At 39.1% G+C, this 22,707-nt stretch overlaps 2 protein-coding genes across 5 annotated transcripts; both read right to left on the bottom strand.

Annotated features, from left to right (window-relative positions):
• Nucleotides 1–261: 261 nt before the first annotated feature.
• Nucleotides 262–19,300, bottom strand: LOC138614129 (cohesin subunit SA-2-like). Of its 4 annotated transcripts, none has more exons than XM_069687359.1 (34): nt 19,092–19,300; nt 15,262–15,388; nt 15,039–15,114; nt 14,596–14,751; nt 14,252–14,348; nt 14,073–14,149; nt 13,657–13,861; nt 13,389–13,540; nt 11,846–11,919; nt 11,468–11,591; nt 10,411–10,509; nt 10,150–10,229; nt 9,813–9,920; nt 9,138–9,246; nt 8,793–8,910; nt 8,537–8,640; nt 8,354–8,446; nt 8,159–8,248; nt 7,856–8,059; nt 7,675–7,745; nt 7,420–7,507; nt 6,749–6,829; nt 5,893–5,985; nt 5,622–5,796; nt 5,384–5,523; nt 5,196–5,297; nt 4,879–5,027; nt 4,653–4,781; nt 4,352–4,560; nt 3,688–3,928; nt 3,453–3,563; nt 3,208–3,334; nt 3,025–3,102; nt 262–2,437 (listed from the first exon to the last, which is right to left on the bottom strand). In XM_069687359.1, the coding sequence occupies exons 2-34, from the start codon at nt 15,303–15,305 to the stop codon at nt 2,414–2,416; spliced, it is 3,828 nt and encodes a 1,275-aa protein (XP_069543460.1). In that variant the 5' UTR covers nt 15,306–15,388; nt 19,092–19,300; the 3' UTR covers nt 262–2,413. The 4 variants fall into 4 exon arrangements, with proteins under 4 accessions (XP_069543460.1, XP_069543458.1, XP_069543459.1 ...); XM_069687357.1 differs by lacking the exon at nt 19,092–19,300 and adding an exon at nt 18,633–19,073; XM_069687358.1 differs by lacking the exon at nt 19,092–19,300 and adding an exon at nt 18,633–19,073 and having other exon boundaries at nt 3,688–3,925.
• Nucleotides 19,301–20,790: 1,490 nt separating this feature from the next.
• Nucleotides 20,791–22,426, bottom strand: epd (ependymin). The gene is made up of 6 exons (XM_069687367.1): nt 22,283–22,426; nt 22,059–22,090; nt 21,797–21,934; nt 21,523–21,709; nt 21,336–21,417; nt 20,791–21,241 (listed from the first exon to the last, which is right to left on the bottom strand). Exons 1-6 carry the CDS (start codon nt 22,356–22,358, stop codon nt 21,115–21,117), a joined length of 642 nt encoding a protein of 213 aa, XP_069543468.1. The 5' UTR covers nt 22,359–22,426; the 3' UTR covers nt 20,791–21,114.
• Nucleotides 22,427–22,707: the final 281 nt, after the last annotated feature.

The raw sequence follows: 22,707 nt of genomic DNA, 5'->3' as shown, positions 1-22,707 counted from the left end.
CCCTCTTACACAATATATTATTTAAGGTAAATCGTGCAACAATTTATAAGTACACAAATAAGTAGCTCCATTTTCAAAATGCAAAGTAAAGGACCAAACTGATGGCCGGACCCGCTGCACCAGCTCAGGGAACGCAGAAAATACTATATTAAAACATTGAACATTTTAAGTCTAAACTGAAAAGAGGACGGTGTACTTTTTTTTTTTTCCAATCATCTAATTTCTAAGTGTGTATCGACAGCCATCTTATTAAAATCATCACACAGTTGTAGAGGATTTATTCTGTTCATGTTACATCTCCAGACGTAAATACAAATATTAAAGGATGCAATGGGCACTTTGTAAATAGAATAAAAACACAAATTTAATATATGCAAATATTTAAATATGTATAAACGTACAGATATATGCACATTTTCAGCAGTTCAATGCAAAACAGAAAAGATCCCATATGAAATGATCAATGTAAATGTATAGGCAAAGCTAAGATGTATTTCTCTCATTTGCCTAACATGAATAGTTAGTATGTACTGTACGTGGTAATGTTTAAGACCACGGGATCTGTTTCTGCAGTTTACAGTGACATTCTGAGGGGAATTAGGGATTTGTCTCTAGCTACAAAATTGAATGCACACTTCCATAAAACTAAGAATCTGCCAACCAGGCCAATACACAGAGGAAAAAAATATCTCAACAATGCACTGAAAAACAAACAAAACAATGTACTCTATGTATACTTGCAAATTAGTAGGTTAAAGTCTTAGATTATTTTTCTTGAACCGTTCCCTAAAATTTCACACAAAAGAAACTGCAGATATAAAATGAGCACCAATTCACCAAAATATTACACATTTGTAATTGTATAATATACAATTCTCATACTATCATAGTTGACTAAAGTATTCTGAAACTTTGTAACTCTCAATATTTCTCTAACTCTTATATATGCAACAGTGGTAAACCAAAGAAATTGGCTTTTTTTTTGGGGGGGGGGGGGAATCTTCTGCAAACCTGCAACTGGAAAAAACAAACAACAAACATCTTTTCAAACCATTTTCCAAATCCTTTCTAATAAAAATTGCATTCATGGCATGTCTGTGTTATTATATATTATTAGATAAGTACAGAGTGGGAAATAATACTCATACTAAATAAGATATAGGAGAGAGTACATGTTTAAGGTTGAGTCAAGATTTTATACATGACATTATGAATGCTCCGGATATTAAAAAATAACTTTAGATGCAGCCATCAATTTGTCAAATTACTTCATTAGAGCAATGCATTACTTTTATGTTCGTTATAGAAAGATGAAAAGAAAATACAAACAGATGGCCGTATCTATAGTAACATATGATTTTCATTAAAAAGGATTATTTCAGTATCTACATGAAATAACATGATTAGAAACCATTCATTTACATTTGATTGTCATTACAAAATATCTATAAATCAAAGTCATCTATAAGGTATAAAAGCAGAACACATATTTCTAAAAAATACCATCACAAAGAAATCTGAGAATGCTGTATATAATTTGTGGCAGGGCCTTTAAACAGTATGACACGCTGGTTCACATTATACTTTACTGTGTATATTTTCCGATATATGGCTACATGCCATGCCAGAATCTATAGTTTAGATCAGTTTACAACTTAATGTAGAAGCCATGTAACATATCCTTCCTTTATAACACCTGCTGATGTCCAATGTCTGTTTAGAGTGCATCAGAGAGGCGCTGATTTGAGTCTGGTATCATTTCTAGAAGTATGGCTGTAAAGTTACCATTGAGTTGCATTAACACCTCTTTGACAAAGTGCAGTGTAACTATAGTGTTTGACAACTGGTCACTACAGGCATCACAAAGGTAGCATATATAATCTGTCCTCTGATGTTTGTGAAACTGTGTTCACCCCTCCTGTCTATTGGCCACTATGTATTTACATCAGACATATGTTTTGTCTGTTGAATGAAAAAAGTTTAAAGGTACAGTATGTATTATTCATTTTGAATTTCGGCCTGTTATTGTTCCACCACCATACAACTGCCACGCAATGTCTGTAACTGGCACTTTTATCGGCCCAGACAGCTTCACGTGTCGACTGCAACAGATCCAGCTCTGTGGAAGCTCACACCAAGTTGGTTTGAGGGCAACTGAACAAAACAAACAAAAAACAACACAAACACACTTCTCTCGCGGTGTGACAAAAGCCCAGCGTGTAAAAATATCAGAATAAAATTCAAATTCAAGCTCAAGCTCTCCCTCTAAGTTTTAACAAAGTGATGAAGAGGCAAACATTGGTATCTTACACGCCATTGTAGTAGTCCATTTCACTCCATTCTGATTTTCACAGAGAACAGTCCTTTCATCTTCCAGGGATTTTGATGACAAATTGTCCTTTTTCAATTCATATTAAAACATTGAAACATTGAGAACCTAAAGAAATACAAAAAACAGTAAGAAATTAATAATCTTATAAATATGAAAAAAACCGATTTATTGTTTGGACATGGAGCAATGTGAGTCAGTATCAACTATGATTTATATTTTGTAAAAAACAAACTGCTTTTACAGTACAACATGTACTTAAGTTTTGTGTGTTTGCAAGTGTGTGGAAAGTATTTGGGTGATATTATGGACATGCGGATACTTTTTTTTTTCCAAAAAGGGTGGGGTGGGAATCAAATGTAAAAGCTGTAAATCGCTGCTGTCCTTCAAGATGGAGAAGGCTACTGACATTTCAGAGCCACCTTTCAAGCCCACAGGAAGTAAGTGATACTCAACAGATTGACCTTTAGTGGCGTATTCATGCAACATGATATCTGACTGTATGGACAACATGCATTCCTAATTATTGTTAAGATAGTCTAGATCATTAAAAACTGAAAACTGAAAAATTATGAGCCATCATGGTCAACCACAGCCTCTGTACACATGTAACATATACAGTGTACAGCATATGACAATCTATATATAAAGAAGGAAACAAGAAAAAGGTATTATAAGAAGTGGACTATCCTTACCGAATCATCCATGATGGAAGATGGATCAAAGTAGTCCGGCTTCAGTTCGGTTCTTTCTCTGCGATTCTTTGATGCCGGCTGAAAAGTAACAGTTCAGTCAGACGAATGCACTACAAACTGAAATAAAAATGTAAGACATAAAGGCTATTTACACACAATTTAGATTAACACCTCTTAAATTACCAAATCAATGTCCATTGTGTCAAAATCCATGCCCTCATTGATGTCCTCCAAGCGGTCATCTGATGACATCATCACATCCTCCACTATTGGCTCCTCATCATCCTCCATGAGTCCAGAGCCTCGACGACTGTGGAGCGCACAAAACGAATTTGTCAGTAGATTGGGATTTTTCGCCTGCTGTCTAATGGCTGAATGTTCTGTCAATAAATGATATCAATGTAGTCTAAAGACAAGTGCCATCTTACATTGCTTGCTGCATGTGGTTCCTCATCTTGGCATAGTGCATGCTAACCCGCTCCTGCTGCTGACGGGCTTCAGCTTGTTGCCTCTGTGTCAGCATCCAAGTAACCTGGGTACTATGGGACAGAAAACCACTTCACAATGCCTGTAGTTTAACATAAGTATCACTATATAATGTAAACAATGGCTACATATGCAGATATTAAAACAAGGTAAGGTAATGTAGAAATGCTTTTGTACTTGTAATCCATGGCTGCCGGGTGTTGGTGGTTTGGCTGTTGCTGTGGAGGCACTGGCTGATGCGGCTGCTGCTCTGCTGGCATGGTGAATGTGGCTGTGTAGCTGTCCTCTGGCCTCATCTTCTTTGGATCCCTCAGCACGGTGGAGGTGAGGTGGGGCGAGTGTATCATCACCGGCGTCTGCGCATTCTGTTCACGGTTCATCCAGACCGAATCACTACTGCTGCAGCTGTTCTCCTCTGCTAGAGGAAATAATTCATTATGCTCTCTGAATTTTACTGAATGCATGCAGTGCCCAGAACAACGTGTGCGCTGTGTGATTTATTATTAATGTGACAGGGGATGATTAACCCAAGGGAGTTTGTAGAGGAGGTTCCCTGGAGAATCTACTGCACGTCATCTAGTGACTGAAACACTGATGAAGTGCGCATGTGTAATTATTTAAATGGCAAAAACCCAGACATTTCAAAATTTGTGACTGTGTATGTGCCAACTGCTAACACATCTTCAGCAGATTTAACTTGTTTGAATCGAGGCGAGAGGGCACAAAAATACATCAAACAAACGGCCTCATCATTCATGGTGTGCAATTATCAGTTTGTCACTTAAAATATGACCACAAAGTAAATCCTGGTCTACACAAGTATGATGTGAGAATTGCTCACCTTCAGGCAGTTTTCTTTTGCTAGCAGTGGCTGGTTTGGACTTCTTACTCCTGACGCTGGACCCTCGGCTGCTGATCCCACTGATGACAGACATGGTGTCATCGTCCCCTCCAGCCTGCAGTGAGTTCCTGTACGAGATGAGGGGCAGCCAGCAGTCCTCTCTCTGTAAGGCCATCTGAAAGGTCATGAACCGCTCCAAGTACGTGTGACTGTAGGAGTCAGAACGACAGTCAGTGTTAGAGCCTTTTCGGAGTTCCTCATCAGGTCCATGCTTGCACTCCACATTGTGCCTCAAACTTACACTGTCCTCTTGTCTTGTCGGATTAGTTTGCTCGAGAACTCGCTGAGGATATCCAAAAATGCTAGATTAAGAGGTGGACTCCCTTCTCCTTGGGGACTGGGCTCTTTAAAAGCAAACTCAATTCCATTCCTGAGAGAAAAACATGGGAAATAAAAATTAGAAAGGTTTGCTCATTAGGAGCTGAGTTGCATCCGAAGATGTAAAAACATTCAGGACAATTACTTACTTATGCAACATGGCAATCGCTTCCCTGGTCTTCATCTGATCCAAACCAAAAGTCAATGAGAAGCGTCGGGCGAGCTCTTTTATGCCACAGAAGGCTGATGATGAGCGGTCAAAATTAAAGCCAAGTTCAGACAGCATCTCATTGAATAACTGCAAAAGAAAACAAACATATTTGAGTTGTAAGCTGTAGCCTCCTATATTTGTATCTGATTATGCAGCATAAAGGTACAGTTTGATCAATCTTTTCTTATAGGGTCCCTCATAGATTAAAATGCATTTATGTTGTCTTTTCACAGATTAGAGAGACAAGAATCTTACCCTTTGGAGACTCAATACGAGCGTCTGTGCACATTGTGTTTTGTCGATTTGTCTTGTTTTACTCATCGTTTCCTTGATGATATCTCCATAATCATTGTAATACTGAGGAGAAAGAGAAGAAATTCTGTTAAATAAAAAGATCAGGACCAGAGCAATTCTTTATAAATACTAAAAGAAATGAAACCTACCCTCATGTACTGTTTAAATACATCTGCCCCTGTGTCCATTTCCACAACATTGTAAACGATTAATTTACAATAGGCAGCGAGAAGGTTTCTTCGTTTGTGCAAAGCCTCTATTTTATTTGCTTCATCATCTTGCTGTCCATCTGAAAAACACAAAAAAGTAATGAATCATGAGTCCCTGGCTTCCACCTTTAAACTGAAGTGCAGTGGGTTAACACAACACTGTGCCACTGACTCTAACCTGTGCTGTTGTTGTCGTCATCCTGATCGATGAAAACTTGATCCAGGATGAAGTTGAGCAGCTCTGCCTGCAAAGAGGAATCTGGCATATAGACCAGAGACTCCAGCTGTTCCCGGCCTGAAGACATAATTTGGTGACTGAAGATCAGTAGCAGATCACACAGTATGGTGAAGGCCTGGTGGGAAAAACACACAAAACTTCATCCTTTATGAAAATAGTGAAGAAAGACAACGTATTAATAAAAGAAAAATCGGAATCATCATGATCCCACCTGCTCTTTGACTGCTGTGTTGATGGTGTTTATGTAACGCTGACACATTAAGCAGAAAGCTCTCATTTGCTTTCTTAAAGTCACCATGTCACCCTAAAAGAAATGGTTTTTTTTCAGTTAGACAGATCTTTAAGTAAAGAAAGTACAATCCTTTCAAATTAAAATGGTTGACAGTTTGCATCATTCAGGTTTTGACACATCTGTATTCATGTAAAATCTACAGAAGCCAAGAACTGTCATGTTTACAACTATTTTTCTTTAATGCTATTATATCGAGATCATTAACTAATTATTTCATAATATCAAGAAAACAAAAGGCAGATTTCTCAAGAGCTTTTGTGAGGAGTACATGGGAAATAAGAAATTAGTTGTTTTCTCGAGAAAACTTTCTTGTTCACACTTGACTTCAGCCTTCAAAATAAATGTTATGAGTAATGTTATTAGTCTTCTCCATACATGTCAAGCACTGATTTGAATGTTATCTCAAACAAAAAGACAAAACAATTTCTGCCTGTGCTCAACCTCAACTGAAGAACAGTCTGATGCGTTTATCAGTAATGGATGCTCCTTAATCTGACATTTTGACTTTAAACCAGTTGCTGCAGTTGTCAAGAGGCCATCTCTGCTGGCATGGCAGAGGAAATTACCCTTTGTTTTCTTGTTATAACAGGTTGGTTATCTTGATACAAAAGCTTGTTTTCTCAAGATAAGTAAATAATTAACTGCTGATCTCAATATAACAGCACTATAAAAAAAAATAACTGTAGCATAGCTGTTCTCTGCTTCTCTAAAAAACAATGGTTGAGTGGTCCCAGTAATGGGGAAAAAACATCTCAATATGGTTTATGATCAGTACCTTTAATGAAGTGCCATCTGAAACCTTCGCCAGATGCCATAGGATGATGTAATGTGTGCACTGCATCGCATGAATCACAATCTGAGGGGAAGAAGATCAAGCAGATCGGATGAGCCACAGTATTCAACACAGTCAGTGTCTCAGCATGGACCCAAGTATGTTTACAGGTCCGACTTTATTTGGAAAGTTTGTCTTGCTTATTGTAACTGTAGGAGTGACAGAAGATGACGCTTCCTGAGTTTTATGTGTGTGGAGAGACAAACAGACCACAAGTCATCCTCATAACACAAATAGGTCTGAATTTTACAAAGAGTCAAATGCTCAGCGATTATTTCAGGCTTCAAATAAGATTTTTTTGTAAGTGCAAGAAAGTGTTGCTTCATGTTATTATCTCTCCTTTCTGCTTTGTTACTTTCTGTTTGCGATTTTTGTCGTGTCAAGACAATTCTTGTAAAAAAATGATTAAAAAAATGATTAAAAACCAGGTATCCACAAACACAGTTAAGATTTTTCCAGTTATATTTCACAATTAAATCCTGCAACCTGGATAACTTCCCGCTCGCTTCACTGAATGTGAATGCAAACACACCACTTTACTACAGTGTTAGTTAAGATTTTTGGGGATGTTACTGACAAATTCAGAGAAGATTCCACTGTTGTGACTGTAATACCTGTTCAGGCATATCCCCATTCTGCAGACCTGTGTTGAGAAGCCTGTAGTTGCTTGTGAAGAGATCCCACTTTAAGAGGTCGTGTGCACTTTAAGCAGAGAAAAGATCAAATGAAAATTATAATATGCAAATATGCATTCATTAAAAGGCCATTATTGAAACTGAAATGTATAACTTAAATGCCAGGTCAATATAACTCAAACTGACTAAATATTTCTCTGTCAGTCATATGCACAAACTTGTGAATTGCTTTACTTGTGGAAAGCGCTGATCTTCTTTAGTGTAGATAGAACCTGGTAGGCGTCATCCTCATCTGGTTCTTCACCCTGACAAACAAAGAGATCAAACCTTTGAAATCCGAACAGTCGCTCTTGCCTCATCACCTGTAAACATGCTTTAACACAGTGCACACAGAGAAACATCTTACAGCACTCACCTCTTGCAGGAAGTCCTCCAGGAGTCGATTGAGCTTGTCTACGAGCTCGTCGATAAGCTGGGAGCGGGCGATGTCCACGCGGTTGAAGATGCTGAACTCCTCGTTGCAGAGGTGGTGGTAGGTGGTGGAGCAGGCCTCCAGGACCTCAGTGTCTGTGTGCTTATCCACCACCTCCCAGATTTGTCGCATCAAAGCATCCAAATGCTAAATGAAAACACATAGTATTGTTCCACTGGTACTGCATATAATGTAAAGTTTAAATGTAACTTTGTATAAAAAAAAAAGTTTAAAAACGTGACTAACCTTTTCTAACCGGCCAGTTGTGTAGATGTCGAGATCAAAGTACTTTGGTATTAGTAGAAAATTGGTCACCTTATCAATATCAACACAGTACTATGACAAGACAAGAGAGGGTTGGATTGAAAGGTTAGGAATCAAACATGTCAAATTATACAAATCAACTGTGAGAAGGTTGCAGGGATAAAAACAAGTATTCACCTTTGCCAGTAAAAGAGGCAACGCAACAGCAAACATCTCTGTGACCCGCGTCCGATCATCCAGCTGTGTTTTCTTGTCCTTTGCAGTCAGGACCTTTTTCATGCACAAAACCTCAACTACATTAACAACAGGACATCATTCAAGAAACAAAGTTAACCCTCTCTATGACAACCTGACACTCACCTTCTTCCCTGTGCCTCTCCCTATAGGAGGTTGGCATTCACACGCCTGTCGAATGGCACAGAGCATGATCTCCACTAAAGCTGTCTCCTGACGGTCAGTGAGAGCTGCAAACCACAGAGAAAGTTAATGGTGATGTCACGACAATGAAGTACAAATCAGAGACAAAAAGTAGGACAAATAAAATGACATCTTTGCAAAGAGATTGCTTTTCCCAACACTTCTCAGCCAGCAACTGTCAGAGACAATGGTCCCTTACCCTCCTCTCCTGACATAGGCTCATCCAGCAACAAGCTGATCATAGTCTCCCAGTCTTTGAGCAGCTCTGACCCACATTCCCACAAGCTATCCACCAAGTAGGCTCCATGTTCATGGAGCTGGAAGACATTAAACATGAAATGCATCTGAATAAAACAGACGTCTGGTAAACAAGGCAGATTTCTCAGCTAGTATGAAAATAATTTGATTACATAAATTGTAAGGAAATGTTTATTCACTGTCAGCCACATCTAAAAATAATCATAAAAACAAAATAAATTTAACATTAAATGAAAGATTAAATAACTTCAAAATAAGCATAGGATTAATACAAAGGCCTGGTCACCTCACTCTCCAAGAAGAAGAAGACAGTGGTCTTGATAAGACTGCCGTTGAGGCTCTGCCTGCCCCTCCTGGGTAATCCCTCCTCCTCTGGACCTCGATGGCTGAAGAGCCTTTAATTAACACATAAAAGATGTTGTAAAAAATAAGCAGTGAACACAGGTGGAAAAAATGTTTGGGAGAGCTACAAGGTGGGACATACATGGGGTGTCACACATTACAAGATTTTTTTTTATTTCTGAGGACTGCCCCATTAGTCTCCATTACATAAGTACAGGTACAATATGTATATACATAACACCCACTATATGCATATTATCACTTGTATCTACTTTAATTCATCTAATTTGTTTAATATCTTACGCAAACATATTACTTTAATTTTTCTAGAGTCACTACTGCACTCTAATGTAACTGTTGTGAGCTCAGGACTGACTTCAGCTGCTATTCGCCACAAAGCTAAAAACATTTCAGGTCTAGCTTTAAAGCCTACAGAGTGTGAGCGAAGTCAAGTCAGTAGAGGTGAAATATTACTTTAATTCTTACATTCTCTTTGAACTTCCCATAAATGTTGGACTGCTTGGATTGGACTGGTTGGAACTCAACCCCAACCAGACTCGTGTAAATCAAAGTCTGTTTAAATTGAACTGAAATTTTAAACCTGTAATGAAACACTTACTTCTTGAACAGAAATTCTCCTGCTGAAACAGCGATGGGTCGATGTGCTGAGTAAACCAGATGGTAAACACTCTCACAGTCCTCTGCTGTCAGAACCTCATCGCTACTCCTGTTGAATGAAATGCATAGTCTTTGTGATACAGGCCAGTTTAATGACTTCGTCACTGATAAAAGAGAAGTCAGAATTAGGCTTATTACTAATAGTTTGTTAAATAAATTTCTCAATGATTTTCTAAAATCTGAATTTATACATTATGAGACTTTTAAGAATCACATGATATGGCTTTGTAAAACGTTTTAAATGCATAATGTGTTCAAGAGGAATGGAGGTTACTCACTGTAAGACAAGTGTCAGAAGTTTAATAGCTTGCACTGCAACATCATATTCCTTATCAAGGGTCATAGAAACGATGCGGTCCTGTCAGAGAGAGCGAATGTGTTTCACATATGATCTTCATAACATCAGTTGTGGGAGTAATGTATAATAATAATCTGCATGTAAAAAGGGAACAAGTGAAAATCCTGTGCATTCACAACTGCGTAATGATAAAAAAAAGAAGCGTGTAATTGGTAAATAAGTGATGCCACTGCTGGCTTACCTTAAAGCGACTTGTGAAGAGCTCCAGCCGAACGCTGAGCTCTCTGGTGTAGTACAAGCTTTGCAGGGCAGTCAGGCACTTCAGCCGCACCTCACCTTGCTGTCACAGTGAAATTACATAAAACATTTACTGCATTTAAATGCCAGAACTCAAAACTTGTTAAGGCGATGTCTTAATCAGTTGTTTTATATCTTCTGCATTCGTATGTTCATGTCAGAAAAAAAATCCTATCTATAGAGTGAAATATTCAAGTGAGATATTTGTATGCAGTGAACTGGAATAGCTATGTAAGCGGAGTAAAACTGGGTGAGGGACAGCCATACTAAAAAGATGAGGTTGCAAAGAAGTCACAGTTTTATCTAAAAATATTACACCATGGCAAGAATGAGCACAGTAGCAAGACACAAGGTGATCATTCTTGCAAGTGTAGGACTGCATTTCTGCTAATGGAGCTGGGATTCTGTCTGAATTTTGGTCTCCAAAATGCTGAGAAGTATTTTTCATTTAATACCCATCAGGGATGCTTTTGGTCGGTCCCAATTTCAGCGGCATGGCCGCTATGACCCCAAACATAGTCTTATATCAACTATCTTAGGAGACTAGAAGAACAAGGAGTTCTGCAGCAGATAGTAGGAGCCCGACAAAAACCAGTGAGACAATATGAATCCACAGAGGACCTGTGGTTAAGGTCTCCGTGATGCTTGAAGAAACCTACCTGCTAAGTACGTTGAAACACTCTCACCAAATACACCTGGGTTAAGTTTTTTTTTTTTTCTGTCTACTGCGTTTTGTATAGATAGATAAATATACTTTGTTGATCCCACGAGGGGAAATTGTTGTGCTACAGTAGCAAAGGTTAAAAAAGAACAACTGACAAAATAAAACAGAGGTAGTAAAATATAAATATATATCAAATTAATCGAGGCTTATGTTTGTATATCATACCTATCCTGAATCTAATGACAACTCCTTCTAATTATAAGGGGCTCTCAGAAACCCATCAAAGTCAGATTTTAATTTCTTCATACACAACACACATTTTTTTCTGTTTGCTCACCTTGTCATGCATCGTCCAGCCAACATACTTCAAGTAACTGTCATTGAGGAAGGCGTCACTGTACAGCTTCATCCACACTCCGATCTCCTCAATACAAATAGCTCGGATTTCAGCGATGGCATCACTGGCAAACACGAGAGAACTGATTCAATTCATGATCCTAAAATACATGTGTAAACAAAACTGTTCAAACGAAAATCCTATGGACTCACATTGGTGTTGACATTAGTTTTACACTAGGGGGTGCCAAAATGCCATAAATGAACACTGAACGGTCTCTGCTTCTTGCTAAGACTCCAGTGTAGATTACAGGCCCCTCAGTGAAATCCTACAGTCAACACACTGAACAGTGTGGAGGTCAATGAAGGATTCACATACCGATATCTGTGAACAAACACTCCTTTGAAAATGGCGTTCATCATGTTTTCAATTTCATCTTGATTTTCTTGTAGCTGAAAAATAAACACAAAGAGACACTTTTTAAAGTATTTGCAAAGAAACAGCCAAAACAAAATTCCCATATTCTTTCCCACTCAAACTGCAAGAGCGACTTTGAAGAGTTTTTTTTAAGGGAAAGCCCTACTGGCAACGCTAATGGGGACAACTGGCCTTATTCTGTACTTTTCTTAGTGTCAGCAAATCTTCAAAGAAAATTTCAGTCAACCATGTGTCGATGAGCCCCATGACCAGTAGTTCCTTCTGAAGAAGTTCATCTTTAAAAAATAAAATGGACCATAAATACTATACAATATGATATATATATATACAGTAGTTTCCTAAAACAAAACAAATGGATTGATATGCATTTGGTGTACTAGTGAGCACTGACAGAGACAGAAGATTTGTGTTGGAATGGTTCAAAATAAAATGTATCTATGAGTCTATGTTCATTATGATGATTTTAATAGTTTGGGACAAAAATAGAGTACTGCTCCATAGGCAATGTAGCATTAATTATTGGTTGATTCGGGGCTTTTCATGCGTTATGCTGACATTAGGAAAAATATAGAAAATGACCAGCCTTATCTTGGCTTGTACACAGATGATGGGCCTCATGCAAGAACAGTTTTGTGTTTTTCTCTTAAACCTCTTCTACTTTTTTCTAAACAGCTTGTTCACACAAATGTTCTGAGTCAGGCTCACCGAAGCCTCATAACCTGGAAAACTTCACTAATTTCAGCCTGAGGTGTGCACCTCTTCATGAGGTGCCTTGTCAGATTTAATCATTAGTATAATTGACACTTCTCAAGTGTCCATTTAAAGCAGCATGTTCTGCTCCATTTATGGAAACGCTCTCCTTCACAAAAATGTAACCAAAGAGTCGAGTGAAACCAAAGCTACCAGTGTCATTATAGTTGTTACAAAATAGTAACGGTACAGATGCTAACACTGCGCCACCAGAGCAGCGATGCACTGCTAGAAATAAAAAGAGAATGATAATAGTGTCTTTCTACAACAAAGTGGTCCGTGACTAATATGGCGGGCATTCAAGGGGAAGTGACAGCCACTGAGAAAATATTCTAGCCTGCAGGAGGTGATGTTACACTGACTGCATAAAGACCCAGAGGCAGCTGTCAGAGTGGGAGACTTTTCTCACAACAGTTACTAATCTGTGAATGTGCTGAAATACACAAATAAGAAGGCCATGGTAATGATATGGTAAAAAAATACTGTCTTGTGTTTTATTTCAGTTCATTTGGGCATCGTATGTAAAAATTTACAAAGGCCACAAATCCTCCTTAATCTCTTAAACATGCCAAATCTGTTTTTTGGTGAGATTCTTGCATGAGGTCCAGTTAATATTTAGATCTGTTTGGCATCCACCAAGATAATGCATAGTGCATTTAAATACATATAAAGATTAATCAATTTAGAGAAAGAATAATAAGCAAGTATACAAAATGTACTATAAAACACTCACCTCTTTACGCTTCTGTAACAGGAGCTCCAACCTGTCATTGGCCCTTTTTGCTATGACCTTGTTCCTCTCTGCCTCATACTGTCTCTGGGTGTTGTCCATATTGATGCTCAGGTTCAGAGCAACGTTCACCAAAGCAGTCATCAACTTCATGGCTGCCAAAGAACACAAAGTTTAAATACATGCCTGCAGGAACAACAGCTTCCAGACAGTGACTGCATGGAGACATGTAGAAGAAATGCACAATACCAGAGTGCACATTAAAACTGACCTGCTAGTGTGCTTGTGTGTCTAAATGCCCTGACCTGTGAGTCAGACAGGCCAGTGAGCAGTGAGATGATCGTGTCCATCATGTACTCGTCGTAAATGATGCTGTACTGGCACTGTCGCACCAGAACCGCAATGAAGTCGCAGAAGCTTATCCTGAATTTCTTCCACTGTGGACCTGAGACAGTTAATGGATAGTCACCGCTGTCCTGTTTGAAGATAGCAGAGAGATAAGCCAATTCAGTCTAGGAGTATTAAATATGGGTCATACTGTTACTTTCCCTTTACGTTTGTCTGATTAAAAAGCATCTCTCATGCTGGTATCTGGTAACTACATAGATGTATAATTAGATTCTTCCATTATTTTGAAATGGTTTATGTAAATTAATAATAATAATAATAAAAAATAGCCTGCATCACCTCATCAAACTCCTCTGTCATCTTCCGGATGATTTCAGAGTTCTGCATTTGTCTGAACATCTCTCCACTCACAGCACCTATGTGAAGAATCACAAAATTGCGGCAAAATTCAGCATATTAATTTGCTTGCAGGCATCCAGCCTGCGACCTATTTGCACACATCATGTCAGATAGCTTACCTCTACAGCCGGAGCACTGAATGAAGAAGTTGATTAAGTCCAGGAGAGCCATGTCCCTGTCATGTTTGTATGCCTCGATCCAGTCATCCACAACAGACTCGAAAATAAAACACAGCCGCAACATTTTACAACATAATATTTTCATACCTTAAACTCTCAAATCTAAAAACAACACATGGTAGAGATGATCATGCTGTCATAAAACCACTGCTCATCATGAGTTCATCACTCCATGTCCAAAAACATGTGACCCACAGATACCACACAGGTCTAAATCTTCTCAGAACTATGAACATGAAACATGAGAAGAAAGCACAAATCAAAACATACTCCTGGGTACACACCTGTGTGGCACTCTTCCCCATTTTAACCACCTCAAACAGGGTCATATTCTCCATCCCGTTCTGATGATGGCCATTCACCCAGCCGAGATCAGCCCCCCTCCCTGCTCCCCCACCTTTGGCCTTGTCTCCGAGCGCCTTCTTCCCTTTCCTGGCTGCCTGTTGGGAAGAAAGATGTTCAATGGAAGATTAAAGTGTTATTGTGTTTTAACATGGAGCACAGTGCGCACGTATTAAATGTGTCTAAACTGAGAACCTTATCGGGTTACTGGAAATTGAAAATCTGTCACAGTGTGGAACTAAACCGCATCACAGATAGTGATGCAGCATTAACTTACTGTTCTAATCAAACACAGCTTCTGCACCATATCACACTGTTTTTCCTGTGTGTTAGCCATGCGATGTAATGGGAAAGCATGCTGTGTAAGGTGCAAGGGACAACTTACCATTCCCTTTCCAGTCTTTGCATTTTTGCCATCAGGATCCTCAAGGTCAGTATCTGAAGACAGAGATTCTGCCTCTCTGTGCACAACAAAGAAAGTCATTACAACCACAAAACAGCAGTCAAACTTAACAACTGTGTCACAGGGATGCCATGAGTGTGCATAAATACAAACATGAAGGAAACATTCAAAGTTGTGTTTAATTCTATAATAAATTTCTACTTACTGAGGAAACTGAAACTCAGTGTGCAAATCCTGCGCTGCTATCATTTCTTTAACATTTTCTGGATCTGCTGGAGGAGGTGCTTCTACTGCTCCTGAATCCAAGTAAGGACGTATCTCTTCAGCAACACCTGAAAAATCAGATCAAACAAATCAGGCACGTTTATTGATGAATGACTGCACTGACCGCAATTTCTCAAGAACTACCACAGTACATGCAATAGCAATCTTGTAAGGGCTCATGTTGAATCCTCCCTGTGCAGGAAGGAGACAAAGAGAACATGTTTCTCAAGTCAAAAAGAGCACACCAGGCCCCAACACACTATTTTCACTTTTCAGCTGGCGATCTACATCCGCTTAACTTATCTAGATGAGGGAAAACACATGTTCATTCATGGTGTGAATGCATCCAGAACACATTGAGATCATAAAGCAGTCAGATCAGCGGTTTGATCAGATCTCACACAGGTGTAAATGCAGTCCATACAGGGAAACCTCTGAAGAAAAGAAATCTGCCTCTTCTTACTAACTCAAGTACACCTGACAAGCAACAGGTAGCCATAAAAATGTTTGCTCAGCAGTAGAAAAAAAAAAAAGGAGCCTGACAGCCAGCATTGCTTCCCTAGGATGCGCTATGTTTGTTGGCAGGTCAGCTAAACCCACCAAACTAAACTGCGGACACAATTGTGGTAACAATATATTTAGCAGGCGTAAATGCAAACCCCCCCATGGACTGGATATCATTATCTACAAAAAACGTAGCCAGATACAGATCATTTATTAATAGAAGGCGTAAATTGAGATGGACCAGCCTGGTATCCCAATCAAACATCTCTGTGACATGAAACCTGTCAATATGCCATGATAATAATGACCTAAACAACTAATGTCATGACCGAAAACAAAAAGAATGTGTTTTTTTTGATGAGTCATCCAATGTAACCTCAACACTAACAACGTAGCGGTGCAAAGCACAGCTATATGTGTGAACACAAGAAATCGCTGAACAATCTACAAACAACTAGGAGGTGGGTCCCAGTTGTTGCACATCAGCAGTCTGGCTGCTCGGGAAACATTGCAGATTAAAGTGACTGATTCCTCTCCGTACAAACTTGGGAAATTGCTCATCAACTGTAAAATAAACTTGTTAGCATCGTCAGATTGCTGCTAGCTTAACTGTTTCAGTATTTCTAAATGTATGATTATTCTTTAAGCCAAACAGACATTACGTGTGCATTTCAGAGTTAATAAAAATCATTTGCAAAGCTAAAACAAATAACTGAAGTGCAAATAATAAAATTCAGGATGGCTGAATTCCAGTTGTTTCCTGGTATTGTGCATGCAGGCTCCGTCACACTGCCTTGGCTCACTAGACACATTTGAATACAGAAACAGCTGTTGTTACTGCTCTCAGTGACGCCTGTGCTTTTCCTGCTATTACAAAGCTGTCAGCTGTGTGAAATGCATATAGACAGGAAATTTATGAGGCAATTTTGATGTCTGTGTGTGTTTGTTTGTCAATTATCAAACAAAAATGCTGCACATTTATTGGTTCCAGCTTATCAAATGTGAAGATTAGTCGGTTTTTCCTGTTTTAAATAATGAAGATGTGATCCTGGGGTCATAGAAAATTAGATTTAATTTTTTTTTTTTCTATTTTCTGTAACTGTAGAGAAAACAATTATTTGATTAATATCAACTGTTAGTAATTGAAGATGATAATCAGAAACACACTTCTTTTTTGCATATATTTCTTCTGAGCCATCCTCAACAACCAAGCTTACTGAGGGGCTTTCCTCAGGCGCTGGCTGACTCACTTCCACTCACCATTTTACAGTTTCGCAGACCGAGAACACACAAACTGCTTTGAAATAAACGTGAAACCATGAGACCATTTTGGTCATGCAGTGAATCACACAATTTTAGCTTTCCATGGTATACTACTGCCTAATGCTGAAGTAGTTCAAACAGTTAGTTGATGAACATTATATGATGATTAACGTCCCTTTTGACAGCTGAATAACAGTTTGTCATTCACTGTAAAAAATACCAATGATTAGCTGGTTAATGCATCACATAGATGAGAATTTTCATGCTTTTGTATGATATAAAAATCATATTTTTCATATCACCGTTAATCAAACAGGTGGTTTACTGCTTGCTGCTCAGAGAAATTAAGCAATCATTTTGGAGTTGTTTGGCATTGATCACAAGTGACAACTCTTACACAAGTAAGTGTTGGAGGAAGGAGGAAGTGGCAGGAGCCTAAAATGAAGTAGTAGTAGTAGTAGTACAGATTCTGTACAGTGGCACTGCAAATATTAATGAAGCACATTTTTCTATTAGGAGGACTGGGAGAGCACTGTGGGAGGATTGTCAAATGGGTGGTGAAAACTCATAAAGTAAAAATCACACTTTTTTTTTTTTTCTTTCTTCCATTAAAAGAGTAAATTCCACATAAAGACTGGGGAATATCAGAAGGGTGATATTGTGTCAGCGTTGAACTCGGCTGCCACACTCAACAGGGAGGTTATATGTCTTAAGCCTTCCCTACTGAATTGACCCAAAGTTGAACACAAATTGTGCAGGGCAAAACGGGGAGGTGGTTTTCAAAAGGCAAAACTGGCTGTTTGCCATGTGGCTGTCTGACAGAGCAGAAAGGTTCCTGAAGAACCAACAGGAAATGTACAGCTGAGCAGAGCCGAATGACACAAACCAGCTGCAGACATTATTTCCTGGGCCCACCGTGAATAAATAGCACACTTACTATCTATGAGGCATTTGTATGGTTGAATAATAGTTTAATTATGACACCAGTAAATGGGAAATACACATAATGTTCAAAGTTTATTTATAATAGAATAACTTATTCCTAATGTCACGATGGGACGTTGATGTGAACCTGATATAATCAGGACTTTGGAAAAGCTTATGTCATTCAATTAGACGACTAACTTGAAGTTTGCGGATGTCCGTGCTTCATGACTTTTTTTTTTTTTTTTTTTTAATCAGTAACCTAAACTTCACAACAAATGTTTTCAAAGAAAAAGAAGAACCTGCGTAGACGTGGGGAGAACAGACGCACACCGTCGGTGGCAATCACGGACTTGAAAATGCACCGTCAAACACGACATGGTTGTTGTTGTTGTTGTTGTTGTGACAGACGGACTCCGAGGACCATACATGGGAACTAACCGTGAGTTTGAGCGCCTCGATTAAAAAAAAAAAAAAAAAAAACCGCGAGTTCCTCTCTCGGACAAGTAAACGTCACATTTCCACAAGTATCCGTGGCAGTAAATCGTGATTTAGTTTCTTGTAAACTAAAAGAAGTCGATCACAACAACAACAACAGCTGCAGGTGTTTTTACTTCCGACCTCCGGACAGATGTTTGGGAGGCTGCTGGTTCCTCATCTCTTCACGACGACGGCCGAGCCGCCCAGATATCACCGCTAACATCTTGCTCAGCCTCTTTTAAAGCCCCTCTTCAGGACAGATGAAGATGTGTTCGTCCCGAGCTTGTGGACGTCAGGATTTACTTGATTCACTTCAGTACTTCGACACATTTTCAGCGTCACACCGGTTGCTGGCTTCGTTAGCTTTAGGCCCGCTAGCTTTAGGTTAGCACCGCCTGGACGCTTCGGCTGCAGCTGGTCAACACGGGTTGATTTTTTTTTTAAGATATTCCGCCGAATATAAGTCGTGTTTCTTGCGCAGTCGGCTCCCGGTGACACTAACGTCGTGGTGTCTTAACAGGTGACCAAGTAAAGCAGCATCAATGACAAAACTCCCAGGAGGTTAACGTTAGCTATCCGCCATTTTAAAAAAAAACTTACCTCGTTTTAATTCAAAGGCGGACCGAAACCAAATAATCCAAACGTTGCGGACTTTACACACACACGAGGGGGGGGGGGGTGCTTTCGTCAATTCCCTGCACAAACTGTCATTTTCCCAAATCTCAAAAAAATAATAGTTTATTTGCTCGCTGACGTTAAGGAGCTCTTATGTGGCTAATATAGCAAGGTACAGTGTGTATTTTCGTTGTTGTGCATGCAGCGCACACACACACCACCTGTCGGCGGCACCGTGAACTGCAGGTCAGAGGAGGCATATCCTGTCTGTCCACTGAGGGCTCTGCTGTGGTCACAGCATGACTGACAGTCACCAGCATGTTAAGGCAGCTTTTAGATCCTAAGGGTATTGGTTCATTGTGTGTGTGTGTGTGTGTGTGTGTGTGTGTGGGGGGGGTGTTCACTTCAATTTACTGTACAATAAACAGGTGATGAAGAACCACACGGAGAGCTATAACTTCAGGTTGTCCCATACGAATTCTCTTTATACATTTCCACATGATCAGCCTTTCTTTCATGACTGAGGCGAATCAGTCATGTTGAAGTTTTCATCTGGATTAACGCTAAAACAAAGTTCCCTTCATGTTTTATCCGCTCTCTGTACTTCTATGAAATATTGGTGAATAAATGATCACAACAAAAACTAAGAAACAAAAGTTACTTAAAATAATTATTATTGTAATTAGACCTAATATGATCATATAAAATAGACCAACTAACATCTTAAAGACGTGGCTGGTTTAGTAATGCATTTCTAAATGCTTGTTTGATTAGGATGGACAAATGGCTTTAGTAATTACTTGGGAGCTGCTACTGAAACTACACAGATTAGCAGTTCACTGCATGCTAAGTGAAACCATTGAGTAAACCAAACAGATTAATGAAAGCTCATTTAAAATGTTCTGTTTTATTATTTTGTCACTTTTTGGACACCCTTTGGCCTCAAAGCTGCTTCTTATTGGATGAAAAATGATATATCTATATCTATATTCTTTCCTCCACTACATGGGAGTAGACACACAGTAGATACACAATTGATGGTATTTATTCGTAAGCAGCAGAATTAATTACATGGAGTTCACGTTACACCACAATCAACAGTATATAATAAAAGGTTTTACTATTACTGTTAGTACCAGTATATCTCCACATAAAGTGATCACAAAATTATTTTTTTATTTTTTGCTTTTTATTGGCGCATTTTGGTTGCTGAGCTCTTCCTACTGGAAGTGTTCGCATGCTATAATGCCAGATCTGATGCTGCAGTGATTATACAACACATCCCAAACTGATTTCCATATATGTAGTTGTATATTAGTTGCTACTAATTAAAATATACTGATTTAAATAAAGATGATACTGATTATAACACTGATGTCAGGCTTTGAAGGACTCCCTCAGTTCTTAAAAACTGTTTAGCTGGTACTGCACTGTGCTGTTTTCCAGCATAGGAGTACTGTATTACTGTATTGGGCCAAATGTAGTGTTGTGTGCTGTTTACATTTTATAAGATGAGTACACAAAATCTACATACTGTAAAAGGACTGGATTATCAGCTTTAGGCTTAACTGATAGGTTGTTGGCCCTGGGCCTCCTTTAGTGGGTAAATCTAAGGTGGTTTTCTGCAAAACCTTCTCCAAAATGTCCACAAACTCCGTTCAAAATGAAACACTTCACACCTTCATCAGCTTTGACATTTTATTGTTCCATTAATCATATCTTACAGGTTTTGTAAGCGATACCAACTTGAAAAGCCATCAACTGTTAGTAATTATGACTAAATCTATCATTCGTGTCGTGTCTTTTCCTTTTAAATGAAAATGTATGTATACAGTATGAACCATTGGAAGCCTTATCTTCACAGGGTAGTGGCAGATGTGATGGAAACAGATGTGATGCAGTGCAGTGTCACATGAAGAAACTCACACATTGAAAAGGAGAGAAAAGTCTAAAGCTCTGGAGGGCCGTGCTCGGATAGGGGTTTGATTCGCTTCTGGCGAGGCCTCATCTACATGAACTCATTGAGGAAGCTGTTTACGGTCCCTTCAGGTGTCTCCTCCACAGGCTGTCCCACACAATAGGACGGCAGCACGAGGAGCTCAGGATCCTTGATCTCGGTTTCCACTTCCATGATGCTGTGAGAAAAGAAATCACACGGAGACACATTATAGCCTGTGATACTATCAAAAGTGTGTGTGAAAAGCATTGACAAAAAACAAAATCACTAACGTGAAAAGGAATGAGTTGGACTCGGTGAAGTAGAAGGTGCTCACAGGCAAACATCCCATGGTTACAGACATGGAGTAGTGGCCTGAAAAATATAACATTTATAATAAATGTAACCACTATTATACACCTTTGTCACAAATAGACACATTTTCTTGTGTGTGTGTTTTTTTTTTAAAGCATCTCTGACCTTTTTTGTCCGGCATTGAGCCTCCCCAGACGTTGAGTTTTAATCCCTCCCCTTCAATGGATGCACTCCCAGAGTTTATCGTGGACCAAAACTTGGCGTCATCAGGGATATCCAGAGGGTGCATCGGGCAGTGCAATGTTTTTTTCTCACAGGTCTTGTTTTTGGTGTCAATCTCGTAGAATTTCCCCTGTCGGATGAAGACAGATTCACGTCAATGCGCAGAGGAGCTTCAAATGACTTTTTAAAATTTGTTTGTAAGTATGACATCACTTACTTCTTCAAAAAACATCAGCACATCCAAACCATGGGAAGTGTTCATGGGGTGGCTCTCGTTTGATTTGAACCGTAATTTCTTGCCCATTGAGTCATAAGTGAATGCACCAACTGCTTTCACTTCACCCTTTAGGGACAACTGAGTTTTTTTCAGTCAGAGAGAAAAAGAGAAAGGGTTTAATGTTGGGTTTTGAAATGCTACAAAAGGATCAGAAGAAGAACTGATCTTAAATGACAAATTTAAAAGAATAAAAAATACTCACCACACTCATGACTCCTGTCATGTTGGGTGAATCTGAAAGATAACAGTGTCAGTTAGAGAGGCCTCATATAATGCTGAATACATTTTAAACATTAGATGCATTTTAAGCTAATTGTTGACTGTACTGACTCCAAAAATGAAATGTCGCAATCCTGAAAGATACCTGACAAATGGACAACTCAAAGTCAAACACCGAAAAGGAATAACAGTGACGGAAATTCTTACGACAAGGGTGATGGTGATCTGCACTGATGGTGGCAGTCAAGCACATGAAGACGAAAAGCGTGATGGCTGCATACATTTTCCTGGTCGAGAGGGAGTCAAACAATAATGTTAGAGATGGCAAAAAAAACCAAACATAGGTGCATCTAGCTCTGCAGTGAACTCGGCTGCTTTTATAGGATGAGAGGCTGGCACAGACAACAATTCTTATGTAAAAAGTCCCAGGATGTTAACCCCGTGGACTTCAACCCTCAAGCTGTCTAAACATGTCAGCCCCTGTCCCAGCTGGTGGTGACATAAATCAAAATTATTATTTTTTTAAGGCCATCTTTTTTTTTGTGATTGTGCAGCTGTCCTCAGATGTTTGTGTGAACATGGAGGAAAATCAAGGGTCATGTTTTAGGAAATAGAGCTATCTCTGAAAAAAA

The sequence above is a fragment of the Brachyistius frenatus genome, unplaced genomic scaffold (genome assembly GCF_029030835.1).
Source record: "Brachyistius frenatus isolate BFR_SWC_R1_liver_20210118 unplaced genomic scaffold, ASM2903083v1 Contig_456, whole genome shotgun sequence".
Classification (NCBI taxonomy): Eukaryota; Metazoa; Chordata; class Actinopteri; family Embiotocidae; genus Brachyistius; species Brachyistius frenatus.
This window is presented reverse-complemented; position numbering and strand designations above follow the sequence as displayed.